Below are 10816 nucleotides of genomic sequence, written 5' to 3' on the forward strand. Positions count from 1 at the left end.
CATGGTTGAATGGATTTGTAAAATAAAAGTGTAAAGCATACATCAGTTGATAGTTTAAATATTTATATATTTTCTTTAATATAGATTTATATAGTTTTAAAAATCTTGAAGTTAATAGTGTGTTCTTCATTTTTACCAGAGTTCATTTTAAACATGTTTGTTTAGGTTTTACCGCAATCACAGCGACCAACCCCATTTGGCTTATAAAGACTCGGTTACAGCTTGATGCAAGGTATGTTAATTCATTAAAACAAAATTTGTTAAAGTTGGCTTCAACTGAATTTCTTCTATAAATTTGTATCAGTGAGATCTCAGTGCCAGGTATCTAAACATTTTTTCCCCTCATTTGCTGCTGATTTTGTTTGTTTGGTTGGTTTTTTTTGTTTGGTTTTGAAACTTGGATGTACCATCAGAGGCAAAAGTGACAGTAATAGTTGACAGTATGACAGTTTCTAGGAAAGAAAGTATACTATGCATTGTGTTTTTCAGTAAAGGAAGAAGAAAGGAAAAGGACATATTAATCTAGCCCGAGCTGTGATACTTTCATTCACTCCATGTGTGATTATAATCGGCCTCCTAACACCTAAATAAACAACATGATCAATGAGTCTAGACTGAGTCTTTAAGGATCATTGCTCAAACTCATGAACCTTGTACCCAGAGCGTTCTGGCGTGGAATTTAGCTCTCGTGTATTCATGGACTTCATCTGTTACTGCCAGCCACTTTATAGCAGCAAGATCATTCAATACATCTATAATGAGCAGGTACTGGTAGGTTCTAGAGATATCCCAGGAAACAGTTGGGACCAACTTTAAATGGAATAGTCAAGGGATGGTTTTTTGAGCCCATTTTTAACCAGAGGCAATAGTGCAAATCTCACATATCCTAAGTTTAGGGCCTTTGACGTGTTCTGGGAGCTGAGAGGAGGCTAGAAGCAGTGTGGCTTAGAGTCCTGCCATCTCAACTCCTGTTGGCCTTCAGAATGGAGGACAGGGAAAAAGTAACACTTTTAAGTAGAGAGATGACCTTATCTGATGTATTATAATAATAATAATCACGTTGATAGTTTTGAAACTGTTTAGCCTTTCAGTCTGCAGTAGACTCTGTATAACAATTTTCACTGTTTTTTATGTTTTAGGGTTTGGGAAGTCTAGTGTAGATATCATAGATTATAAATAAAACTGATCTAAGAAATCATTAACAATTATGCCTGCTTAAAGCTCTGTTTTCCACATCCTGTCATGTAGAATTGTATGCTATTTGGAGACTTGAAAAGCAATGTCTAATTCTTGTTTCATCTAGAATAATTTTTAATGAAATCTTAAGTTGAGTGTTGCAGCAAGACTCAGAGTTTATCTCCTGAAGTCAGAGATCTGAAAGGTAATGGTAGGTAAGCCAACCCAGAGGTTAAAAAGTGTGAGATGCCAGTCCCTACTGTACTGTGATAAAACTACCAGGGGCATGCTTCAGTATGCTATAGGGTGGATTGTAGGGGATCCCGGAAAAGCATGGATTAAAACTCTTTAATGGGGCTTCCCTGGTGGCGCAGTGGTTGAGAATCTGCCTGCCAATGCAGGGGACACGGGTTCGAGCCCTGGTCTGGGAAGATCCCACATGCCGCGGAGCAACTGGGCCCGTGAGCCACAATTACTGAGCCTGCGCGTCTGGAGCCTGTGCTCCGCAACAAGAGAGGCCGCGATAGTGAGAGGCCCGCGCACCGCGATGAAGAGTGGCCCCCGCTTGCCACAACTAGGAGAAAGCCCTCGCACAGAAACGAAGACCCAACACAGCCATAAATTAATTAATTAAAAAAAAAACAACTCCTTAATGTTGTAAGTGAAAAAAGTAATAATCAAGCCAGCACAATTTCCTAGGCTTAGGGGTGGGGAAATGGGATGGGGCTGGGGTAGTAGTGAAAGGTTGATTTGAGGACGCTCCCTTACAGCACAGATCAAGAACAGGGCTGATGTGTTTGCATATTAACCTTGAGGACTCACAGCCCTTGACTCCCTTGTAAGAAAGGATTTATAGCAGAAACTAATTACAGTTGGTTGCATGGATCATTCAACTAAGAAATATTTATTCAGTACCATTAGTTGAGGATAGTCATTGATTCAAGACAATTAGTTTATAAGATTGGAAGAATCTGTAGGTTATCAGGTAGGTGTCTTAGTTGTGGTTTTATTTTGTTATGTTATCCAGTTGTATATAATTTATAAATAGTTAAGTTTTCTATTTCTTTTCCCGTGGGTGGCATTTAAACCCATTTCTTACAGATAAAGTTCTATTGGGGGAATCATAATGAAGGTAATAAATATTTTTACAAACTCAAAATTATAGACTTGTAAAAGAGTAGATGCTGCACCCTTAAGTAGCACTAAGAAAGTTTTCTTGGGCACAATGCTTCATAAATACTTGATAACTGTAGAAGTCCTCATTCACTATTTACTGAGGTGAAAGATATGGCCATTACCTTCAAAGGATCATAGGAAATTTGATTTAAAGTCACCCAGTCACTTTTGGGGAAGAACTGGGTGGGCTTGGAAGAATCCCCCAGGTACACAGAAATTAGCTTAATTATACTCCTTGCTTTGTGATATTCTATTATCATTGGTGTTTCAGTCATATATATATATTTATAATATATATATATATATATATATATTTTTTTTTTGCCTGTATTGGGTCTTTGTTGCAGTGTGCGGGCTTTCTCTAGTTGCGGTGAGCAGGGGCTACTCTTTGTTGTGGTATGCGGGCTTCTCATTGCGGTGGCTTCTCTTGTTGTGGAGCACGGGCTCTAGGCGCGAGGGCTTCAGTGGTTGCGGCACACGGGCTCAGTAGTTATGGCTCGCGGGCTCTAGAGCACAGGCTCAGTAGTTGTGGTGCACGGGCTTAGTTGCTCCTCGGCATGTGGGATCTTCCCGGACCAGGGATCAAACCCGTGTGCCCTGCATTGGCAGGTGGATTCTTAACCACTGTGCCACCAGGGAAGTCCCAGTCATTCTTTTTATATATTATTAAATGCGAAAGACTCAGCTTACTTAGAATTACTTTTAATATAATGTGAGGGGTTTTTGTTTATTCTGTTTTTATCTTGAGCTGCGGTCACAGTGTGTTTGAACACAGTCACAGTGGATTTTGTTGCTTATTCATACAGTCAGACTTCAATGAAACTGAAGATTCAAAGTAGTTATTTTGCATTCAGTAAAACTACTTATATGTTACCTATCTAATATGACAAATTTGGGACAGAAGAATAGGAAATCTAAAATGAATGTTTTAAAATTCTGATTTTACTTCCTCATGAATTAAAGAGGGTTATGTTTTAGTAGAGTGGCATATTTCTATATATTTTATTTACTTTATTTAAAAACCTGTACTACTTTATTTTTGTTAATAAGGTTTTTCCCTTTTGCTTTTCAGGAACCGTGGGGAAAAGCGAATGGGTGCTTTTGAGTGTGTCCGTAAAGTGTATCAGACAGATGGACTTAGAGGATTTTATAGGGGCATGTCTGCTTCATATGCTGGCATATCAGAGACTGTTATCCATTTTGTTATTTATGAAAGTATTAAGCAAAAACTACTGGAATATAAGATTGCTTCTACAATGGAAAATGAAGAAGAGTCTGTAAAAGAAGCATCAGATTTTGTGGGAATGATGCTAGCTGCTGCCACCTCAAAAACGTGTGCCACAACTATAGCATATCCACATGGTAAGAGGACTTGAATGTGTGTGAGTAATCTTCTGTTAAATCAGAAATATTTTCCCACCCCAGCCAATGGCCACCTTATTAGAGTATTTATAATTTTACTGAATTACAGTATAACTAAATACAGTTCATCGTAATGGGATTAAATCTGTATGAGTAACATAAGGCTGTTTTAATAGGTCAGTATAGGTATGCTATAGTAGCATGGTGGTGATTTAGCATGGGCTCTGGACAGTCAGATTTCAGCCCAGAGTCAGATTCCAGCCAGGTGACTTGGGCAAGTTTCTGTTTTTTAAAAAAGTATGGATGTAGGTGCCATACTAGATACTTTATTATTACATACATATATACAGTATACATTATTGCTAATCCGCACAAAAATCGTGCAAAGTACTTATAAGTCTAGAGGTATACCAGAACATAACCAGAATTGTCTTCATTTTCAGATGGGAAACCAGAAATGTTAAGATTAAGTAACTTGCTCAAGGTCACATAGCTTACTCAGTGGTGGAGCTCAAATTTGAATTGAAGTCTATAATCCCAAAGACCAAGTTATTTTACATTGTTTCATGTTGGCAAATAAGTATATATTAATGATTTTTAAAACTTCTGTTTTTTAAGTTTTAAAATATTAGCCTTTTTCATTAATAACTGAGAAAACCACTTAAGAATTTCTCTGTAACACGCTGAGGGTTTTTTTGTAACGTTTTTGTTGTTTTGTTAAAGTGTAAACTTTGATTTTGGTACGTTTGAGGTTTAGTTTGGTTAGGGTTTTTCATCTAAGTGCTTCCCTTTTGTTATGCTGATTAATGTTTACAGTCACCTTTGTAAAGCTAAGGCTATGTGATTAAAGCTCTGTCAGGAAAAATGAAATACAGCTAGAAAATGAGTATTTGCTCTAAAACGTAATTTATGAATAAAACCAACTCTTTAACAAAATTGGACTGTCAGCTTACCTCCAGTTCCCTGAGGGCCATTCCTAACTTCTTTAAGAGAAATCAAAAGAGGACAGTACCAGCAGCATTGGGTAGGTTCTGGCCTTCTATGGGAGGTCTAAGATGGTGACCTGCTCAGGTGAGAGAGAGAGAGGGTTTTGGAGTTGCAAGCACCCTGTCTCTTCAAGTGAGATGATGTCATTATAAGAAGAGGTACAGTTTATAAACAGTATTTTGGATTGAAATATATAAATGACATGGGTATTTAAGACAGGACATAGGAGATTCCAAATGTTAACATTTGCAGTGAAAGTTACTTTCGGCCATTTCCCTCAGGCCCATCAGGAGCGTTGTGTTGAAAAAGTTTGAAAAATAGTGGAGTGGAAAGAACAGATTCTTCAGTTGAAACTCTTAATTCTTGTCCCAGCCTCTGCCTTCAGCTGACTAAAACTTCTTAGTAGTCCCCATTTCTTTCTTTACCTTTTAAAATGAAGAAAAATTAGACTAACCTTTAAGATCCTTTTCAGATCTAAAGGTTTATGATTTTTGCCTCGTTGCTTCCCAGATGCGGCCTTTTAGCTGACACTAGTATTTTAAACATTTTCAGCCTTATCCACATAAAATTTCATGTTGGTGTATGTGGACCATTGTGAATAAATTAATAATTCTATTTTTTCATTGTTATGTCCACTTCTTAAAAATCTTCCCTGTTTGTTTCTCACTGTATCTTTCTGTATTCATCTTTGATACCATCTCTATTCTCTTTCCAGCTTTACCTTTATTTATCACATCTATTCTCCCTTTTATCTATATCCAGTATATAACTGATACTTCTGTTTATTCTGTCTTTTACCATTCAGGAACCTATGAAATTTTATAATTAGTCTATGTGATTTTAGCCAGCTAGCTTAGGAGTTTGGTGAAAGACATGGCTGTGGTAACTAGTTTCAATAAGTTGCACATTATAAATTACTCCTCATTTATCCTGAACTTACACTTACAGTCTGATAAATGGGGTGTGTCCAGTATTAGGAGGGTATAAAGATATCACACTGGTGTTTAAATAAAATGACTATTTTTTTCCCATACAGAAGTTGTAAGAACAAGACTGCGTGAGGAGGGAACAAAATATAGATCCTTTTTTCAGACACTATCTTTGCTTGTTCAAGAAGAAGGCTATGGGTCTCTTTACCGTGGTCTGACAACTCATCTGGTGAGACAGATTCCAAACACAGCCATTATGATGGCCACCTATGAATTAGTGGTCTACCTGCTCAACGGATAGCACCACCAGGCTGCTGTACTATAAAGAGGGAAGACCAAAAGATAGAGTGGACCATGGAGTACCGAAGCCAGCTTGGTGGACAGAAGGAAAATAGTGTGGGAACATGGAACTATACCTAAGTGGAAGTTTGGTTGTAGGAATTAAAGTAATCATAACCACATTACTTAGTCTTTTTAGTAATGTGAAAAAAAACCTTGGCTGCCTCCAAGAAAAAGCCTTTAGAAGCGCTCCTTCTTCAAAATTGCCATTTTCTCTACCATGTCCACAGGACACAGCTGGCATTTTGTTGATTTATGGCAATCAGAGTATAGTGTTTATTCCATGAGCACTTTTCCAGTCTTCTAGACAAAGCCATCTGTAACTGTATAACTATCCAGAGATAGTATTGACAGTCATAAATTTCTAACTTCTGTATAATTCCTATAAAATTGAAAAATAACAATGATAGTAGTATTTTCACATTTCCTTGAGAGGAGCTGGCACTATATTTTAAAGTTAATCATTTGGCATTAGTAGTCACTGTTTTTGATGACAAATGAAGTAGGTCTAAACATGTGTTTATTTTTAGCTTTAAAATGTTTTGGTTTCCACTGCTCACAGGTGCTTTATGTTTAGCATAATGTGAACACTTAAATTGTTAATGTATCAAATGGTAATAGTTTGGGACACAATAAACCAGTAAAATGTTGATTCTTGGCCATTTCAGTGACTTGAGCATGTCCTCTTATCTTTTCTAACCTAATGATACATGAATGAATGCAATGTCTTTGCAGTGACTTAATAATTATGAACTTGAATTATCCCCTGTCATACCTAGGTATCATTTTCTTAAAGTGGAAAACATTTACTGCTTCTGAATCTTTCTCAATTTGGTTTCACATTAAGAATTTGAACCTTTGAATTATTTCCAGAAGCTCTGCATACATTGCATTTATTTAGTAGAGAAAATGGTAATTTTCAGCTTTGCCCTTACAAGGTGTTTTCTTTTTTTAAGGTGACGTTATAAATACCTGGGGCAGCATAAACATTATAGAAGAAGGGCCCTCTGCAATCTGATTGGGCAGGTAGTTATCCTAATTAACTTACAGTTTTATAAATGAACAAACTGCTTTGGACAAGGAATTTATTCCATCCTAATTTCTTGAATGGTAAATCATAGAAAGATTCAAGTTAATTCAGATTAAGCGTGTTAACAGGATATAGCTTTTACATTTTGCTGTTGAGTTCAACTGCACCTTTTAAATACTTTAAATGTATTATATGTATGGCCCTTATGAAGATATTTGCTGTAATTCTATTAAAAGACTTTCGCTTATGGATGTTGCTATACTGGTGTATGAAATTTATACAATTAAACTCCAGTGTGGTAGTCATTTCAGTATACATGAACTGTACATTTTGTGCAATGGCTTTATCTTAAGAATGACTTGTGAATGCACTTTGTGGCCTTCTCGGGGGGGAGGGTGAGAGTAGGAGAGAATTCCCATGTTAAGATTACTTTTTTTAAGTATTGGTTATGTATTAGGCAGAAACAGTGTTCATAACATTTTTCTGGGATTTAGGTATATTTTGGAGATCTTTACTATAAATGTTTTAAGTATTCTTATGTACACTGTAGTGCCCCTAACATATAAAAAATCATAGCATGTCATTGCAAGCTTTCTCCACTGTCACCAGTGAGACACAGTGCCCTCTTAAATTCCTACACCTTAACTTCCTCGTAATCAACAGTAACTGGATGTTTTTGAGGTGCTTCGATTGGAATTTAAAGTATTCCAATCTATTTGGAGACCAAAGGCAAATTCAGTTTCATTACCTTTGGGATTATTCTTACCTTTTATGGTCAATTTCAGCTTTGACATTTATTGTGAGGAACATGCCCCCCCACCCCCCCAAAAAAAACAGTAATGGGGTTTCGAACTTAAATCTGTAAAAGTGTCAATATATAGTGTGTTCATTTTCATGTGCCACTTATACTGCCTAATACAGTGCCATTTGCCTTGTGAAGATCTGTAAACATTAGTTGTATTGAATGTCAGACAGAGACTCTCTAATCTTAGTGATCTGAATACCCCACAAATGATTAAGAATGATATAAAAACCAGCAGCTAAGGAACATCTTATTTAGTTGTAGCAAATTCATAACAAGTGTCCTTCAAGGATGAACTCGTATTCTATTCCTGTTTGTATTTGTATTGACCCTTTAGTGCATTTTTTTCAGCTTTTAAAAGTGAGTATATTTATGTGCTGGAAGGAAAAGATCTTAGAGTCTCAGACTTTGTTTCTTTGTGCGACAGCTGGAAAGGAGCAATGAAGTTTATTTTGTTTCTTCCCCCCAAAGTACACTCTGCCGTAGTTTATGTATGACAAAGATAATTTAAAAAGAAAACTTTATATAAAAATTGTACATAAAGTTTGTCTTTGAAACATTTCTTTGGAGATTTTTTTTTTAATTGATGCAAACGTTTAAAAAAAAAAAACTTAAAAAGCATTGGACTTTTTTTTTAAACTGTGTTTTATTTTCATCCGTTTTCTCTCAGATAGCTTTTTATTTCTAGTGTAGAGGTAGTCGGCACTCTTCAAATTGGTATGTACTTTTATTGGAGAATCGTCTCAGAAAATTGAACTTTTCAGGTTAAAGCGGTACATACTGAAAGAACATACTCATAGAGCAGCAGACCAGAACTCTGGTACTTGTGGCTCACAGAAACAGTTTACTAGATTTCAAAGTCAAAAATCTGAGAATGACCAACCTGTGATTGTGGGGTACCACACAGTGCTTTTAAATCCAGGGAAAAAACTGTATCACCAAAGCTTTTGTCTTGGTTTTCCTTATGTATGTAATTTCGTGGAACCAATCTTACTAGATGGGACCCGCAAGCAATTGATTTTTTAACTCTGACACCAAGAGAGAATATCATTACATTATTTAATCCAGCCTTTTGTCTCCTAAAACCAAATGCCCATTGTGGAATAGCATTATTCTGTTAGGACCAGCTGAGTGTGGGTTGTTAAGAATAATGAGTGTTTACCCTTTTACTGGAGTATAAATATGTCAGCATTTTTAGATTTTGTTTTCGATCACTAAAAATACTGATATGATCTTGAAGGACTGAAGTGCTAGGAATCCATTTGTCCTTTACGCTTCCAGCATTGTCCGTGCTGTCTTTGGTTGTTTACATGCCCTTCTGCCTGGACTGTTATAGCGCTATAGGGGCCCCTCTGGGGCTGGTAGATAATATTTCAGCCTTTTTCTCCTCTGGTATTGATCATGACTTAACATTCCTAAGAATATAGGTGTTCCTAAATGACTTAAATTGGAAGGGGATTTTAACTATATAAAAGTATTTAATGTACTAACTTTCGGCCCACACAAATCTCCATTGTGCCCTTACATTTCTCCATCTACACCCTGCTTTTTATGCTACTCCTTGTAGAAACTGAAGATTCTAGTTTTCCTCAGTTTTTGTGTTAATAAATATTTTGAATGTGTACCCCTGCATATGTGAACCATTAAATTATGACCTGTCAGTCGTAGCTAAATAATCAACTTCAAAGAGTTGATATCCTTTGACCATTTATGTGAGGTTTGCTATTGAATTCCTGTATGTGGCTGTAAATTATGTGCATTTACTCTGTATTTATGTTAACTAGCTGAATTTTATTTGAATTGTTAAAATTCCAAAAATTAAAATATGCGTATGAAAATCTGATGTTTGTTTTTCAGTCTTTCTATAATGTGTCCTAATACTCTGGTATGGTGAGAATGTAATCATACTTTCTTAGGATTAATGTGTAGAACAAAAGTGCATAGCCATTTTTTTCAAGTTAAGTGTTAGGGTCCTACCTGCTAGACCTAGTGATAGATGCCTCTAGGGGTTGAAAGGTCGAATAATCCCACTCCCTCATAGTTCAGGAAGAAATTTCTGTTCTTGCATATTTTCCACAGGTTTGTTGATCTGTAAATCCAGTACTTTTCATGTATCAAAATATCTAATTTGCAAAGAATATTTGAGAAATTGAAGCCTGATTAGGTTATTTGATTGATTACTCCCTAGCTTGTAAATTTTTTTTTTTTAACAGTAGGAGCTTTTGTTTGTTTTAATTTCAGCCTTTGGGAAAGCTAAGAATATTAAAGGTAAAGAGCTGGAAACTTGTTATAATAACCAAATGAACCCACATATGATAGATTGAAATACAAGTGACACAGATATAAGTGTTATGTAGTGCCTACCCACTTTATAGTTTGTCTGTTTTGTTTTTTTAGGTTTTCCCAAATTGTAGCAACCGTCAGACATCACCTAGTTTTGTTAGTAAGGAAACCAGGACAAATTTGTCATGTTGCATTTCTCAACGTAAAGCTGAAATTGTTTGGCCTCCTGACAGTACTCTCTCCACTGAAGACTGAAATGGTGGGTAGAGTGAAGATATTGGCAAAATAATGGTATGACTTAGCTCAAGTGTCCCAGGTTTAAATTGTGTGGATGTGTGTTCATTACCAAATATCGGGAGCTGTGATAGAAGAAGGAATCTGTGAGTTAATGATTTCTTAAGGTTCAAGTGTGACATCTGTACAACTGATACTCAGGCAAGCAAGCAAAGTGTAGTTAAATGATTTCCTTTGTTAATTTTTTGCATTGCACAGACCAGCTGACTGACTACCTTTATATATGGAGGCAACTCAGTAAATTTGTAGAGTGCTATGTTTATACAGTGATTTCATGTGATTTCCCAACAGCCTATATATTGGGTGAATAGACCCATGATATTTAAAGGGTTGTTAGTTACAGCTGGTCTTTTTCAATTTGGGTGTTCATGTTTACTCACTACACTAGGTTATTCATCAGCACTTGAGATGACACTGAGATGATTTAAAAAAAAAAAA

The 10816-nt window shown here is 36.2% G+C and overlaps 1 protein-coding gene across 2 annotated transcripts in view; it reads left to right on the forward strand.

Moving 5' to 3' along the window:
- Positions 1–9644, forward strand: part of SLC25A36 (solute carrier family 25 member 36) — a 42445-nt gene extending 32801 nt beyond the window's left edge. The window contains exons 6-8 of one of the 2 annotated variants that reach the window (XR_005019660.1): positions 166–232; positions 3425–3714; positions 5738–9644. Coding sequence is in view for 1 of the 2 variants with exons in the window: in XM_036849968.1 (XP_036705863.1) it covers positions 166–232; positions 3425–3714; positions 5738–5931 (551 nt within the window). In the remaining variant the exon portion in view is untranslated. The remainder of the gene's footprint in view (positions 1–165; positions 233–3424; positions 3715–5737) is intronic. The other variant, XM_036849968.1, reaches the window with a different exon arrangement.
- The last annotated feature ends 1172 nt before the right edge of the window (positions 9645–10816 follow it).

Source organism: Balaenoptera musculus, chromosome 4 (assembly GCF_009873245.2).
Source record: "Balaenoptera musculus isolate JJ_BM4_2016_0621 chromosome 4, mBalMus1.pri.v3, whole genome shotgun sequence".
Taxonomy (NCBI): Eukaryota; Metazoa; Chordata; class Mammalia; order Artiodactyla; family Balaenopteridae; genus Balaenoptera; species Balaenoptera musculus.